Source organism: Lactuca sativa, chromosome 2 (assembly GCF_002870075.4).
Source record: "Lactuca sativa cultivar Salinas chromosome 2, Lsat_Salinas_v11, whole genome shotgun sequence".
NCBI lineage: Eukaryota > Viridiplantae > Streptophyta > Magnoliopsida > Asterales > Asteraceae > Lactuca > Lactuca sativa.
The window spans coordinates 234,006,398-234,024,573 of NC_056624.2; the positions used below are offsets into that span (position 1 = coordinate 234,006,398).

Below are 18,176 nucleotides of genomic sequence, written 5' to 3' on the forward strand. Positions count from 1 at the left end.
TCTCCTAGCTGAGGAGGTACCTGAAACCAAAACTGAAAACCGTAAGCACAAAGCTTAGTGAGTTCCCCCATCGTACCACATACGGGATCGAGTCTTGGGTCCCGCATCCACTCGGCGAGTCGGACCTATGACTCGCCGAGTCCAAGGCTAAAAGAAGGGAAATACTCAAATAAGATTTACGTACCAGGAACCGGGTGCTACAATATTGATCTAACATGATAAGGTAACTATCCATAAGCAAAAACAGCAAGAAATCGCGAAATTATCCCCATCTGACGAGTTGACTCGTCGAGTCAGGCTTGGACTCGTCGAGTCTGCATGGACTCGGCGAGTTCAGCCATGGACTCGGCGAGTCCAGCCTCCAGAAACCGAAAAAACGAATTTTCCAGTTATACAATGCATCAATACAATTGAAACCAAGCTAGTCTCTGATACCACTGATGGGTTTTGGTCATAAGACATCCTATGTGCTCATACAAACCCTAATGCTTGGATCTAGGTTTCTCTATTGTACATGCTTTGAATCCAAGACTATAAACCCTAATTCTAGCATATGGAAATCAATATTAACATATAATTAGGTTTATGAAATTACCTTGATTGTTATGTAGCAATAACAATCCCAATTCCTCCTTGAATTGACTTTGGAAGGCTTAGAGTCACAAGTGTCACTCCTCTAACGGTTCACAAACACCATAAGCAAGAGGATGAAGAGGAGAGAGGATGGAGGCTACCCAAAACGTGTTCTAACCCTAGAAAAGAAGTTCCCCACGTTTTTGAGCCTTAAGGGTTCTATATATAGTGAGGCTATTAGGGTTATCTAACAAGGAAACCCTAATTTGGTTGCTTAAGCCCTAAGCAACCCATAGACTCCTTTAATCAAGCCCTTGGACGATTTCCTTATGGGCTTCCCATAAGAATTCGTCCACCTCTTGATTTAAGACAATCCATCGCCCAAATTGCAATTATCTTATAATTACAATTCCAGTCCCTTAAGTTTAATTAATCTCTTTTAGTCACAAAACTAATTACCAATTAATTATTGACTAATATTAATTAAACAATATGATTTCTCCTTTAATATATTATTCCCATAATATATTAATAAATCATATTTAATCCTTTCTCTCCATAATTCATCCTATCAAGTTGCTTTAGTGAAGGCAACCCAAAAGGACCATGCACCATCGGGTCAAGTACATACATAAATAGTTTTGGACTTAGACACTAATCCAACAGTGTCATGCACAGGATGTGCAACCAAGTGATGATGTATACCACTCAATGGCACCTGGTGCATCATCATGAAACTTTATGCGTTGATAATGGCATATGATTTGCTATCATGTGCATAGTTAAAGGTTCGGTCAAGGTGACATTTGTCTACGGGCAGGATGTAGGTGACATTGAACAGCCATGCAATGTCTCTCATGGTTGAAGGTTGTAGAAGCAGTTGCGTTGCAGAATGCAACTTGTAATTGACTAACACCTTTCATGGACCTAAGATTGATGGGCTTGGCCCATTATAGTTTTAGGTCTGATCTTTAGTCTATAAATAAGGGTGCCTACTAAGTCATTAATTTTGTCTTGTTCTTTGTATCATGTATCCTTAATGGGTAGGCGAATTTCTGTTGGTTGTACTTGTAATCTCTATTTGGGAACTCTGTGAATAAAAATACTTCCTTCCTGTCTGTAAACGTAAGTCACCTTGATCAAACTATATAAAATTTGTGTTTTTGTGTGCTTGTGGTTTCGTAAGTTATCCACATTACTTTCTAAAAAGGGTTATCAGAGCTTGTCAAGTGTAGGGGTGGCAATAATATTGTGTGCAGGTTGACGGGTAACAGGTTGACAGTGCAGAATGCACCAACCTGTATACAACCCATATAATTATTTGTGTCGTGAGTTGACGGGATACGGTTGGTAGTTTGAAAACATCAACTTGTCTAACCTGTTTAGTTATACAGGTCAATGCACCAACCAGTATACAACCCAAATCGCCCCTAGTCAAGTGTTTAACACGAATAAACACAAAACACAAATTTTTAAAACTCATAAACCCGTGTTGTTGATCATATTATGTATCAATTGGCAGGTATAATTTGGTGTCAGGTTTTTGGTTACTACACCGTATTGGTGAATTTGTTGATGAAATGAAACTACTGATACCGGTTGATAACTTTTTTATTTGTAAATGAAAAGGTAGAATGATCATTTAATAATTCTCATACAATTTACAAAAAAAAAAAAAAAAAAAAAAAAAAAAAAAAAAGCAAACATTTTGTATCCACCACATTATCTATACATAAATCTTTTATGCATTCCACACTTAAATTGTACAATTGATAATAGGAAAAGAAACAAACATCAATAAAACATATCTGGTTATCCTATTGTGTTACGGCTGCATGCATTTTCCTAATCAATTTCTTTTAATGATGAAATCCTAATTATGCCTCATATCAATGCAACACGGCAATTGGCAATGGCCTCAACAAAAGATTAATCTTTCTTAAATGCCGCTAGAGGCTAGAGCAAAATGTCAAAAAAAAAACAGTTGACACTAGAGATAAAAGTACTAAAGTAGTAATCCAAAGAATGTATGCCATAAGCCAAACTTTTGTGTAAAACTAATTTAAAGTAAACCAAAGAAGACAATTACAAAATCTTTAGTGTGTATTTGATAATTAATAGTATTACACAATGAGTTTGTGTTAGAAACAAAAATCAGGTGCTGACATCAACGGCTTCAAAGCAGTGCTGATCCTAACAGCATAATGTTTAAAGCAATTCAAAGGAACAAATTACTAGCAAAAAGCAATATGAGTAGCAATGTAGCATGCCAAAAAGTTGAAAGCATTCTGTATTGTTTAAATAAGCAATATGCTTTGCTTGTACATTTGAAGGATTTCAAAATTCCAAAAAGGTTACAAATAAAAAGCAGTGGTTAAGGGTCATACAAAATGCTGAGTGGGGTACTCATGTTCATATGCATTGTAGTCATAGTAGAGTCTTTCTCCCTTTGATATATCCCTGTTAGCTACCAGCAACACCCTCGCCTCACCATCCACATCATATCGCACACACTTCAAATTCTGCTTCCTTCTCCCCTCTCTGTAAACAGAACCAAACAATAAAATACAAATACATTTGCACAAATTTTAAAATTCCCTTTTAATACTTGAATAAATATATCACAAGGCAAATAGAGCCTACATGGTGTGATTGTTAATGCCATTGATGAATCGAGCAATATTGCTGCGCTTGTCAGGACAAATGACAAGACTTTTTGAAGGATGAGCAGCAGAAATAAGAGTCATGATGCTGTCTCCATCATCATTCTCCCTGCTTTTTAAGTAATCAACATCTCCAACATATTCAGTGATTATTGTCCAGTCTTTGATACATTTATCAGCTTCTACAGTGAAACTGCAACAATAACATAATATATCAATCGCCTGCCTCATGAAAGGTTTAAGCACAAAAAAAAAAAAAACCACCCACTTACCCTTCCACAGGATCAAAAACAACCATAAGTGGAGGGCATTCCCCTTTCCTCATCATGCTCTTGCACAGATTCAACGCCTCAGTGTCTTCTCTTGATAAAACCTGCATCCCTTCTTTCTCAAAAGCAGGACGATTAGCTGACCTAGGAGCCATGCCATGAATATATGTGAGCTCATTACTGAACTCAGCTCCTGTAGCTGTCAGTGCTGTCGCTAGCGATGCCATTTGTTCTAGTCTTCTTGCAGGATCCTCACTTGGACTATATGGTAACAGTCTCCTTTTCTTCTTTGATGCAATTAAGCAACTTTTTCGCCTCCTTTTCTTGCCTATATCTACAATCATATAACAAAACAAATCTTACCAATCTTTTTCACTAATCAAGCAATAAAACATAAACAACATGAATAAATGATCTCTCTTATCTACCTTGACAAAATTCTGACGACCTTTGGATGCGGAAAAAATCAATGATTTTTGTTTGAACCAACGGGAACCCTGGGTACAGAACAAGAAATGACATTGTTAAAGGTGAACCAATCACTACTGGACTAAACATGATGTACACAGACAGCAATGCATATAATTCAAAGGCTTGTATCCTAGAAATTAGGGGTTGTTCCTAGTCAAGAATTTATCATGAGATTTTACCCTATCGGCTACCTGGATTATCATTCACATAATCAAGCGAATCAATTGCCTCGGTGTATGAGAAGAATTCCACGGGATGTAATTACATTTATTACTGTAAAGTATTTGAATTAGACAGCTGGGGCAAAGTCCTTAGATCTAGGGTTTAATTGGGGATCTTCGCATTTCAAGCTACCAGTATAAAATTGAGCATTGGATGAATCAGCATCTATGAATTAGTTCATTACTTTACAACAGAAAAACCCCTTTAGCTGTAAAGCCGAAATATCTTAAACCTAAGCCATAACATGCAATGCGACAAAATGCAGGTCAACTGAAATTAAAAAAGAAAAAAGACATACTTGAAATGGTCTTCCGATTGGTGGAACAAGAACGACAGAACCAGGAGCCGATCGGAACAGAAGCAAGAATAGGTCTGAGGCAGAATAAGTGAAACCCTCGGTCACACTGGTCGCACAATAGGAGCTCCGATCCATAGTCACCTGACCCACATTCCTCACATTTTGTGTCGCCGTAGTCGTTGTCATCTTTATTCTTTGCATTCGATCTTTCCCTGGAAGAAGATTTGTTGGAATTCGTAGCTTGGGTCCTCCGTCTAGCAACCGCTCTCGGCCCAGACACCATCGTTTTCGAAGAGGTGAATGAATGTAGATGTAATAGAAAGATATAGAGAGAGGTGACTGTGTGTGTATATATGGAATAGAGTTCGCGGGAAAATCTGCGAATGGAAATCAATTGGCGCCCTAATTTAATTTTTACCGGTGTTGGACTCAGTTTAGGGCTTAAGTACATTTGTTACCCCTCCCCTCCCCTCCCGTCCCTTCCTTTTATTTTACTGTATTAGGTTAGGTTACAAGACAAAATTATAAAAAAAAAAAAAAAAAGTCATTAAATCTTATCATTCACAAATTAAAAGAAAGCTAATATAGCATTTTATAATTTAAAGTCAAATGCTAAGGCTATAATATTATCACATTTGCTGTATAATAAACAACAAACTGTAACAATATTTTTAATGGCTTATCTTAAATATTTCCACCAATATTCATAATATAATCAGGCCCGTCCCAGAGGGTGGACGATAGGGACGACCGTCCAGGGCCCATTTTTTAAAGAGACCCAAATTTTTTATGGAAATTGTTATATTTAGAAGATAATACAAATATTTTTTCTTTTAATTGATTTATTATAAAAAACTTGATGACATTTGTGTTTTTTAAGGACTTATTTTTTTCTCTCGTCCTGAGCCCAAAATATGTTTGGAACGGCCCTGAATATAATATGGGTCGAACACATACGCATAAGGCCTTTTTTTGAAATTTGAAAGTTAACTTAGCAACTTTAAGGATGTATTTAACTAAAGAAGTGGTTTTTCTATTTAAAATTTTGATTTATTCATATAAGATGAAAACTATTATACAAGAAAAATAAAACATATTTTATTTTATTTGTGGAAAATGTTATCCAATTGTAATAAAGTAAAACCATTAGAAGGCCCATGTTTAAGCCCATGAATTTCAAATACCCATAGGCCATAGCTGTGTTGTGTCGGTCCGAGAGACTAGAGCGAGAGAGACGGAGAGAGATGTACCTGAAGAAGGCGTTTTGGAACGAGGCACCGAAATCGGAAACCCAGAGTGGTGATAAACTGTCGGAAACGACGTCGCCGGTGACTGATCTTGTGAGCTCACTCGACGATCAGAGACTCTACAGAGAGGTAACTCTCGCACTACGAACCGGACTCCGTGACGCACGCTCCGATTTCTCGTTCCTTCGACTACATGGCCTTCGCAACATCCTCAAATTCCTTCGATCTGTTGCGGCCTCTGATTCCACCATCAATCTTTTCTGCCACACCCAAACGATTCCCGATCTCCAAGGTACTCTATGCCACTTTACCAGCGCATATTTTATCATACGGATTATATATATTCAAATCAGGACATTGGAAATAAAAAATCTGTTTAGAGTTTGTATTTTTAGTTCATGCTTGACAACTACTAGTTATTTCCTATCTTGTTTCACGTCTGTTAGAACCATTTCCTTTGTTTACCAAAATTACTTATTTTTATGATCTGGTTAGTTGACCTTGAATGATTTTTATGTCGATCTGCTATACTAGCTGTCATCGATAGGATGGAAGGAACCAAAATGGAATTAAATCAATTAAAAAAAATCCATTTTCCCTACTTGTTTGTTGACCTGGGATGAATTTGGGCTTTGATATCATCTGATATGGTTATTTTGATTGGTTTACAGTGGTATGTATAATGTATGATAAAATGTAACTAAAAATCTGTCTTGTGTTATTTTGATCCTCCGTAGTGGTCCCAGTTCTGTTTCAATACTCATTACAAGAATGTGAGGATCAGATAGTGAGCAATTTGGATCACATCTTCAGTGTTGAACCCTTGAAGATAAAAAGTCCTTCAACTGATGCTGAAGTTTCACTAGCACTAAGAGTCTTGGAAGGATGTTGTCTGCTCCACAAAGAGAGCACTGTTTTAGCCCATCAGTTCAAGGCAATTCAGGTGGAATCTCATGAACCTTTAATAATGATACAAAACACATGAAGCTTTTCTTATTCCAATATTCCATCACATGCAGGTGTTGATGAACATATTAGCAACAAGGGGAGTACTTGAGCAAGGTGCATGCTTAGATGCTCTTATCTCAATAATGCTGGACTCATCCGTAAATCAAATGGTATGTTATCTTGAGAGTTGAGATAGATGGTTTAGCAATCGTAATAAGTTCATATAACGATTCTACCAGGATTTTGAGGAATGCAATGGCATTGAGGAAGTTGCGTTGATTATAGGAGACAAGCAAATAGATGAGAATTTGAGGTATGCTTGTCAATTGTCATATATATAATATATGATATTGTTTTTTGAGGATTAAAGTTATGTGTGTTGTTACAGGCTGAAATGTGGGGAGTTCCTATTGTTGCTGATTGGGCATGTAAATGGGAGGGAAGGAGCACCAATGGCAGGGATACATGATGATGTAAGGCGTCTGTTGGGAGAGAAATCTGCATCATTGATTTGGGCTGCAAGCCAGTTTGGATCCACACTTGATCCAGACCAAAGACTCACAGCTCTTCACATCCAAGCTCGCAGGGTGCTTGAGTCCTTAGATCTATATTGAATTTCACCTCACAAATTCCAACATTTGTTGTAGGCTGTGTTAGCTCACATCAATTGTAGATATGGAAAATTGTATTTGTGTTATGAATTATATTTTGAATCAGATAGATGATGCTTGTGTTAGGTTTACAACAAATTGATAACTGCAGTATCTGCTCAGTTAATGCATAATGTTTTCTGCCTGTAGCTTACCCATGGAAAACTGTTGTTACCTTTACAACAAGACTTTTTAATGCATGTATCACGTTTTAAATTTTAGCTATCGTCATTGTATTAATTTTGTAGATAATTAAATTTTAAGAATTTTTGTTTTTATGGATAGCTTATAGTAACTAAGAACTAACTGTTCAACTAGTTTGTAGAACACAAAAAAAAAACATATGATTGTCAACCCAAAATTTTAGATAACCAAGTATGAAATATAAATTGCTAAAATAGTTTTGAATTTTTAAACTTGTGTTACACCAATAGTGTCTTTAAGATCGGTTCTACATTAAAAAAGCCATCAATATTTTTGGGTTTAGTTGGATCCTAATTGGTTTTTTTAAGAGAAAATTACACGGTTGGTCCCTATGGTTTGCTCTTACTTGCACGCTTCGTCCCTGGAAAGAATTTTTAACTCGGACCATCCCTATAACTTTATTTCGTTACCCGCCTAGTCCCTTAGTTAACTTTCCGTCTTATTTGGGGTTAGGAACTACTCACGTGAGTGGCACGCTGGGGGCATTTTTCTCCTTTCAACCCTACAATATATTAGCGCCATTTAGAAGACGGATGGTTTTACGATTCTGATCATCGTCAAACCAAAACACACACAAACACACACTTGTCAGACGAATTCCCTTTCTTCTCTCAAACGAAAACCCTAGTCGCTAGCTAAAACTTTGTATGCTTTTCCAAATAATCAACAATGCCGGTTTGGAATTTAAGTGAAGCACGAGGACGGATGATCAGTGAAGCAGAAGTTCGTCTTCAATATGGTAAGTCCGCCTAGTCCCTAATCTCGTTTTTATTTGCATTTGCTTCGTGAAATCATACAACCCTAATCAAATGTTAATCAAAATTTTTTGGGCATTTCCTTAATAGGTGATCATCCGACCATGTTTTACATGCTATTAAACCATGGTGGAAAGTTTACTGATTTTCCTGGAAGGAAGTATGTAAACGGAAAGAGACATTACGTTGAGTTAATAGACATCGAGCCTTTCTGTGTTCACGATATTGATGACATGATGGTGAAACTTGGGTATATCGATGAAAATCTACATGTGGAGATGTACTATCATTTTCGAAGGCCACTGTGCGATTTGGATTTTGGCTTGTTTGCTTTAGCTTCAGATGATGATGTAAGGCATTTAGCAAAATATGTTGGCCAGCATAAGCTAATCGAGGTGTATACAGAGCACGGGCAAACGAAATTACACACATACTCGATGTCACCAAACCCATCTAAGGTACGTATATTTGAGATTGATTGTACCCTAAAAAGATTGTTTTTGGAATGGCATGATACACAATTTGAGCCTAATGATGTGTTGACATTTGAGCCTAATAGAAACAACCCTCATGTTTCACCTACTAGAAATGAGCCTTCGATTGACAAGGTGGACATGGTAAGTGATAATGCAAACATCATGGAAACTGAAATTGAACATAGGAGTGATAATAATAGCAGTGGCGATGAGATCAACAGTGGTGATGATAGTGAGAGTCAAGATGGTGACTTTCTTGTGGACAAAGACAATATCATTGATGATGTTGAAGTTGACATGAGAGAATTCCACTTGAATGTTGACCCAGATGTTGAGTGGATTGGAGGTGCTTCTAAAAGAAAGAATCATGTAGTTACAGAAGATGGGAATGAAGCAGACCTTGAAGTTATAGATATGGAACTTTTTTTGTCCGACTCTTCATCGGATGATGGGATAGAAGGAGAAAGAAACAAAAAGATTAAAGCTATTAGAAGGGCGCATGAGAACGAAAACGCCCAAGTCAGTGAGCCTTTCTATTTATATCAGAAATTTAATTCGTCAAAGGAGTTTAAAGATAGGGTTAACCAACATGCAATAGATACAGGAAGGGAGTTGGATTTTGAGAAGAATGATAAAAACAGAGTAAGGGTTGTATGCAGGGGAACCATAACAAGCCTAGGTGGTGGGACCGGTCAAGAAGTAGTCAATGAAGAAGGTAAGTGTCCTTGGGTTCTTTTAGCCAGTAAGTGGAAATGTGACAAGGATTGGACAGTTAAAACATATGTTAGTGAACATAAATGTCTTCAAACAAGAAAGGTTAGGGCTTGTGATTACAAGTTTCTTTCAAAGCAAATTCTACAACTGGTGGAAGCAAACCCAAAAATTCCAGTCAAGGCTTTAAGGGAACAACTTCAACGTATCTACAAAGTAGATATTTCTAAGATGAAAGCCTTTAGGGCAAGAGAAGCAGCCTTAAAAATTATCAAGGGTGATTATGCCACTCAGTACAAGATCTTACAAGATTATTTGTTAAAAGTGCAGACTCAAAACCCAGACACCACTATCAAGCTTGATGTCGAAAGTGAACCAAATCCTGATGTTGAGACAAGAACCTTCAGACGCGTGTACGTGTGCCTTGGTGCTTTGAAGCAAGGATTTTCAGTAGGGAAGAGGGATTTTCTTGGGGTAGACGGGGCTTTCATGAAAGGACCTTTCCATGGTCAAATTTTATCTGCTGTGGTACATTTTCTCTTATGTTGTGGTTGAACCATATATTTTGATTTATTTTTTACTTTTATTTATTGGTTTGTATTGCACAGCCTTTAAATGGGAATAATGGAATATATCCTTTAGCATATGTTGTGGTTGAAGCTGAGACATTGAACTCTTGGACATGGTTTTTAACTCACTTGGGTGATGACCTAAGGTTGGCTTCAAATTCAAATTTTACATTTATATTAGACATGCAAAAGGTTATTTTCTTGTGTTTTGAATACTAATATCTAAAGGAAAAGAAATCATTGACATAATGTATCTGTCTTGTAGGGTTTAAGTTCTGCCATCGCAGATTTGTTTCCTTGTGCAGAGCACCGTTATTGTGTTCGCCACATACACGAAAATATGAGGTCACGTTGGAGAGGGGATAAGTTTAAAGAACTGCTTTAGAATTGTTCAACAACATATACTGTGCAAGAGTTTGAAAAAGAAATGGAAGAAGTTAGAAAACTAAACCAAGAATGTTATGAGTGGCTTAAACAAATACCACCTCAACATTGGGCACGTTCTCATTTTACAGGTTTGACCATGTTATATATTATAATGTATGATAACTATTGTTGTATACTCTAATGTTTTCTAACCAATTATACATGTATTCTATTAATTAATAGGGAGAGCACATTCTGATATTGTGATAAGCAACATATGCGAGTGCTTTAATAGCAAAATAATAGACGGACGTGACACACCAATTATCAATTGCTTAGAGTTCATCCGGGAGTACATCATGAAGAGGATTGTGAATGTTGAAAAAGAAATTGACAAAGCAACAGGCCCTTTGACTCCAACAGCTGCCAAGCTATTGCAAAAGATCAAAGATCAGGCAGAGGAGTATACAACATCATGTTGTGGAAATGGGAAGTACCAAGTGAGTGGACCTTGGCAAGATCAGTGTGTAGTGAATGTGAATCAACGAACTTGTTCATGCAAGAAGTGGGAAATAACTGGAATGCCATGCAAACATGTTGTATCTGCAATATGGGACATGAGGAGAAATAATGGTGCAATTGGTATTCCAGAAACCTTTGTTCATGAATGTTATTGGCTATCAACCTGGAGGAACATGTACTCTTTCAAAGTGGATCCGATAAATGGTAGAAGAATGTGGATTAAGTCACCTTGTCCAACTACTTTGTTGCCTCCAAAACACCGTGTCCCAATAGGAAGACCAAAAAAGAAAAGAAGGAAGTCAGCTACAGAAAAAGAGGATATGATCAAAGGGATTGTTGCCTCCAAAACACCGTGTCCCAATAGGAAGACCAAAAAAGAAAAGAAGGAAGTCAGCTACAGAAAAAGAGGATATGATCAAAGGGAATACAGTTTCTAGAGCACAAAAAACTGTTACATGTACCAAATGTAACAACAAAGGACACAATGCCAGGACTTGCAAAGGGCAGTTACCAACTGTTGGGAAGAAGAAGGGAAAAAAGAAGAATGAGAAAGGAAAAGAGAAGGAGAAAGGAAAAGAGATGGATAAAGGAAAACAGAATGAGAAAGGAAAACAGAAGAAGAAAGGAAAAGAGAAGGATCCATTGTAAACTCTTTTATCATGTGATGCTCTTATTTTGGTTAAACTATTATGTAATGTGATGTTTGTATTTTGGTTAAACTATTATGTCATGTGATGTTTGTATTTTGATTAAACTGCATTGTGTTTAGTATCACCAAAACAATTGCAGTTGATACTTAGACATTTGTTTTTGGTTAAACTCGTATGTAATGCTTTTGTTTTAATGTTACCTAATGGATCAATTATTGGTATGTTTTTGGTCATTTCATTTGGCATGTTTTTGGACATTTCATTTGGCATGTGTTTGGTCATTTCATTTAATGTTATATAATGGATCATTTGGCATGTTTTTTGGTCATTTCATTTGGCATGTTTTTGGTCATATGTTAAATGAAAAATACCAAAAGATTACAGTTGCATTGCATCTATTAATTGTACCAACAGATACCCTTTCTCTCCCAATTCCAGCAATACAATATAGTAATAATCCATTGTAATCTTTTATAAGACAACAAAGTGCAACTATTAATTGTACCAAAATATACCATTTCATTAAAATGCAACAATACAAACATGCTAATATTACATTTTCATTAGATCATCTTCAACCAAAAACCACTACTGAAATACCTAATACTACAACTTGTAAACAATTATCCCAAAAAACAAAATCCAACTGACAATTAACAACATTTTAAGGTTCCGATTTTGGATTTCAAGTTCTTCATTCTGGATTTCAAGGTCACGATTTTGGATTTGAAGTTCTTCACTATGGATTTCAAGCTCAAGATTTTGGCTTTCAACCTCATACGTATGATTTTCTTCATCTACCCACGAAATAAATCCACTTCTTGGTCCCTGAAGTTTTCAATACCCTCGATTAGCACAAACTAGGGTTCATCCTAGAAATTACCAAAAAAAATTGATAACTCAATACCTGTAAAGGGCATGCATAAAAAGGCCTACCAGGATTTCTCTTTGTTCCTGAAGTTCGTATGATCCCTACAGCTCCACACTTGCATTTCACCATAATCAATTTTGTGGATCTTCAATCTTCACGAGCAAAAGAAATGGAGTAGAAGAGGAGAACTGGAAGCACCGATTGAGAAAAGAAGGAAGGAGAAGTAGTTTTAAGTCCGTTGTAGGGTTGAAAGGACAAAAATGCCCCCAGCGTGCCACTCACGTGAGTAGTTCCTAACCCCAAATAAGACGGAAAGTTAACTAAGGGACTAGGCGGGTAACGAAATAAAGTTATAGGGATGGTCCGAGTTAAAAATTCTTTCCAGGGACGAAGCGTGCAAGTAAGAGCAAACCATAGGGACCAACCGTGTAATTTCTCTTATTTTTAATGTATCGGTGGACTTTTTGCACATTAGTTAAGCATGCAATATCTTCCAACAAATCAGAATTTGATAATTAGTGTCGTTTCGATTTTTTTTTTAACACCGTAGCACAACTAAATTTGATGTTTTCCCCACATTGGTCATTTTTTACACAATTAGTCATTTAACTTGTAAAATCCATGTCAATTACACCAGTTTTAGCTAGGCAACCTGAATCAATATACTTGTTGAGGAGAGATGCTTTGTCCATTTTGGAGACGTAAGGTACTACTGCTAGGAGGGTGTAGAATTTTTGGTTTAGCTTTTCTCTTTTTTGTCTCTGTTTCCACGTGATTTAATGGCTCTTTCCAACCATTTTTCGATTTTTTGCCGTATTTATGTGGTCGTTTCTACGGATCCACTACGAGTTGACTCTCCGCCTCTCTTCTAATTGATGGTTCTATGTCTGTTCCGATCATTAAACCACAAGATTTTACAGTTTGAGATAGGGAATAACCGTATCGGAGGTGAACGAGAGCATACCTCCTTGGGTATTTTTGTTGATGTTATCTTCTCCTCTAGTGAACGTCTTCTTGCTCTCACCAAAATTTAGGAGTTCGATAGATTTAGGCTTACACGAAACGAGAAGGATTCTCATTTCTACTTCCATTGTAAGATCCGAATTCTGAGAAATTCAATTCTTTGCTACCGAACAATCCTTGATTTTTCCCATATGCATCTTCTTCTGCTGTGTTCAAGGGTTTTAGGCTCCATTGGTTCTAGTGCACGAGTGCTTAAAGTGTGAACAACTTTTAGTGTAGTAAGAAGGAAATGCATATTCTTCTGCCAACAACGGTGCCTTCAAACTTATCCAACGTCCTAAATTTGGAAGTCATGTCTTTAAGAGATTCTATCATTGATATTCTTTACAAATCACAAATTTTGAATGCTAGAATTTAGGGCCTTAAGAATATCAATATACTTGGATATTTCTTGAATTGTGATTACAATCACTTTCTAGAATTTGTGATTTTGACCCTATACCTTGGGTACCACGAAATCAGATTTTGGATAATCCCAAGAATTACAATTTAGAAGTCATGCCACTTCTAAATCTGAAACACGGAAAAGTATCTTGATGTTTTGTGTTCTTGAGAAACAAATCAAATTAAAAGTATGATTTTTGTGTATATATGTACCAACCCGATTTTTGGAACATTCGCCATTCTTATATAGATGTAAGAAATCGGTTGGAAGTTAGTCTATGGGGGTTACAACCATTTTGGAACCAAAAAGATGGTTAAAATATGGTTATTTAGACATAACCGAACCTGACATCATTATGATGTCACAACCTATTGTTGGTTGGAATCTGCATGGATGGACTATTTCCTGATATAGAAATATCTGCCCCTTGGGCCATGTAGGGGCGCTGCCCCTAGACCCCCGTATTCCCAAGTTTACATTTATCACTCCGAGTGTGTACCCATGCACCTTCAGTCTCGGTTAGTAAATGGAGCTCGGCCTATCTCATTATTAATAATAATTACACTAAAATATGTTGATAACACTAAAATCACCAACACTTCCTCCAACCTTCAAAAGACGAAAGCATCAACAAAGAGCTCAAATGACAAGATGAGATGCTAGAGTTTCGAAACGGGAGATGGAGGTTGAATGAGATGACCTAGTCCAAGATTTAAGGTCGTTAAATATATGAGAAACCCTAAAAACCTCGAGCTTGGGGTGCAGCAGCCACAACGTCTGTCCTCCCTCTTGCCACGTCGTAGTGTCCATCCGGACACGCTTTTCATTTAAATTACATGACACGTCGTGGTCATCAACATACCATGTCATAGCATAAGGTTTTCCCCATAAGTTTTATATGTGACCACATTAAGTCTTCAACTAATGCATTTTGGAAAACAGGTGTTACATTTACAAAAAAATGTATTGAGAAATCATTTATTTTAACCATTAGTGATTACCTTTTGTTAACGAACTTTCTCAAAAAATTTAAACTTTCATATCTTTAAAAACAATACTAAAATTTAAGTATCTATTAGTATTTGACAATCGTCCTAATCAAGATTAACAAGACCAAAATCTTAACAAAAAATACTTCATGTTTTATAATATCTTGATCATAAGATCCTATCAAAATGAATTAGTCTCTAAATTTACTTGGAAAGTTTTGTTTGTACAATACTCATTATACTTTGATGATTATTAAGACATGACAGTAGAATCAACTTTAACTTCTTAAGCAATAACCATAATTTTTGTTACTGTAAACCAAAAGAATTAGGAAGATGTGACATCCCAATTGTTACGGTCATTTTAAAACTTTTTATTTATGCTTATTTAAAACAGAGTTTATTTATAAATGCGGAATTTGGTCTCGTAAAAGTATTTCCGAAGAAATGTTTTTCACTGATTTATAAAAGTCCAGGATGGCATAACTAATACAAAACATAAACATAAACAGGCCTTACACTATCTTAGACTATCAATCTACATCTCCTTGAATCTCTTATCATTCATGTAACTTTGTACCGCTACTTGTGATACAAAGAAGTTGAGTGGATCAAGTTGGAAAACCCAGTGAGTACATAGGGTTTTCAACCCAAAATAATATAGTTAATATGTTTAATTATCAAACGATTAAACCAATTATCCATCCCCGTTTTCTACTACATTTATTCTAAGATCCTCTCCTAAGAATCATCATCTACATCGCCATTTCTTATATAATCATCACCTAGCATCACATTATATATTTTCATCACTAGGGGCTTCTACTAATATTCGTCGCCTATCATTGCAGTTTATATTTCCATCACTAAGGACTTTTCCTAACGTTCATCTCCTAATCATCGCATTGAGTACACGGTTCTTACATCGTCTGAACTCGTAATTTGTTTGTAGATTACATCGCATGAATACACGGTTCTTACATCGCCAAAACTTGTAATTCGTCAGTAGAGTACAAATCCTGAATACACGGTTCTTACATCGCCTGAACTCATAATTCGTCACCTATAGGTTGCAAACCTGTCGGTGTTCCACTGGAATGTTTAAATTAGTCTGTGGTTGTCATCTATACCATGTTAGATGACTACATCGTAATTTTTGGAACCAAGGGTCAAGGCGTCTCCTAATGATTTTTCATCGCTCATCTCCAATCTCTCATCACCCATCACTACCTGATATATATATATATATATATATATATATATATATATATATATATATATATATATATATATATGCAAAAATACTTATGTAATAAAATCGAGTAAAATCATATCATATAGTTTCATCCAACACATATTGCAGATAATAGGAACATATAACATTTAATTATCTAAATAATTCATATATATATATATATATATATATATATATATATATATATATATATATATATATATAAGATGAAAGTAACTATGCACTCACTTGATAAAAGTGGATGACTGACGATTTTGGCAGCGCTTCGCTTTGTACTTTGAAAAGACCTAGATGCATAAAGTACTATGCCTTAGTCTAGTTTTGTAATCCTGGTGACTATGAGAATTATAGTCTAGATTCCTCACTAATCATAATGTCTACATCATGATCTGTTAAGTAAGGATCAGCCAGACAAGACAGTTGGGAAGCAGGACCATTTCGACATATAGCCTTTCTGAAATTCAACAATCAAGTCAACGTGACCATTCTAGACATATCTCCCGCGAGTAGATCAATCAATATTTTGACTTGGAAATAGTGATAAATATTATTTATAAGTTCATAATGACGTCTTATGATTATAAATATAATTTACACTAAAATCAGAAGAGTGTAGCTTAACTTATAGAGAATTTAGCGAAAACTGGGAAAATGTGCGGACATAACTTCTAAACTGAAAGCTTCTATTTGTCAGACACCTCTACCCATCAAAACCTTACTAAATTCCCCTAGGAACCCTAAGAATCTCATACTCAAGAAAGAATGGTGTTTGAGAGAGAATGACGTTGGAATTAGGTGTGAAAAATGAATAAAACGGAAGTCCTATATATACTAAAGGCGGCGTGTGCCGCATAGGGTCAATAGGCGCGCCACGCCTTATGGTTTTGGTGGCTCCTCCCAGCATTCGCCACGTATTGTCACAATATCTTGACACCATACCCCTTTTAGAAGGCCATCACATGGCCTGTTCTTGTGGTGCCACATGTCAAATTTATTGTAACGCCTGAATCCTAGTATGTATTTTAAGCCAAATTATTCATTTTTGCAAGGGGACTCAACGAGTTGGAGGCCCCAAACTCATTGAGTAGAAACGAATCTTGGATGTGGGACTTGAAGTCTACTCAACGAGTTGAGAAGCCTCAACTCGACAAGTAGGGTTGCCAGAGTGAAACCCTAATTTTCAGGGTTTGCACCCTATTTAAGGACCTTAACACTTTATTTTGGCCTCCTTCATTGCCTCCCTCAGTCCATCAAAGTCCTAGTTCGTGATCTTGAGCCTTTTGAGTGTGTGTGAGTGAAAAGAGAGTGATTCCTTGGTATTTCCTTGAAAGAGTGGAAGTTAGAAGTGCTTGATTGAAGGAATAAGCTTTGGATCCAGAGAGTTCTTTGTCAAAGCAACCTTCTTAAGGTATAAAGTCTATACCTTGACTATTCATTTACTAGATCTTTTCATGAAGTAGTTTAGGGCCTTAAGGAGCCTATTTTGGAACCATTCATGGATGCAAGCATGTTTTGGAGTTATAACTTCATATCTATATGTCCATGGCCTTATGAGACTTAAAGTTGCCAGCTCTATTAAGTCTTAGCCCTTCTCCATGCTTTATATCTCTTTAGGAGTTGAGTTTTGGTGTTATTAGCTTCATGACACCATGTATGAACGTAAAATTAGCAAATTTACATGGTAACATAGTACTAGGGGTCCAGATCTATGGTTTGGAAGCATTGAGCCCGACTAGAAATGACTAAATGGGTTTAGACTATGGGGGACTCGACGAGTTGTTCATACAACTCGGCGAGTTGGGTCGTGGTCCCTCAACGTTTTCTGTTACTGAGCAAACTCGTTGAGTCTAGGAGATGACTCAGCGAGTTGGCCATGGTTTTGGGTTATGAAGAGTGAAGAACTCGACGAGTTCAATGAGGGACTCGGCGAGTTGTGAGTGAAATGTCCCAACTTTGTAGTAAGGGGAATTCGACAAGTTCATGAAAGAACTCGACGAGTAGGATCGAGATTTTAGGATTTTATGGATCATGGAACTCAACGAGTTCATGAAAGAACTAG

General features: G+C 36.5%; 2 protein-coding genes across 2 annotated transcripts; one reads left to right on the plus strand and one right to left on the minus strand.

Annotated features, from left to right (window-relative positions):
* Positions 1 to 2,780: 2,780 nt before the first annotated feature.
* LOC111888890 (histone-lysine N-methyltransferase ATXR6) lies at positions 2,781 to 4,884 on the minus strand. Its single transcript, XM_023885020.3, has 5 exons — positions 4,497 to 4,884; positions 3,934 to 4,002; positions 3,509 to 3,839; positions 3,217 to 3,429; positions 2,781 to 3,114 (listed from the first exon to the last, which is right to left on the minus strand). The coding sequence occupies exons 1-5, from the start codon at positions 4,777 to 4,779 to the stop codon at positions 2,955 to 2,957; spliced, it is 1,056 nt and encodes a 351-aa protein (XP_023740788.1). The 5' UTR covers positions 4,780 to 4,884; the 3' UTR covers positions 2,781 to 2,954.
* An 810-nt stretch (positions 4,885 to 5,694) lies between these two features.
* LOC111888865 (uncharacterized) lies at positions 5,695 to 7,562 on the plus strand. The gene is made up of 5 exons (XM_023884990.3): positions 5,695 to 6,035; positions 6,481 to 6,686; positions 6,763 to 6,861; positions 6,931 to 7,004; positions 7,080 to 7,562. Exons 1-5 carry the CDS (start codon positions 5,741 to 5,743, stop codon positions 7,303 to 7,305), a joined length of 900 nt encoding a protein of 299 aa, XP_023740758.1. The 5' UTR covers positions 5,695 to 5,740; the 3' UTR covers positions 7,306 to 7,562.
* Positions 7,563 to 18,176: the final 10,614 nt, after the last annotated feature.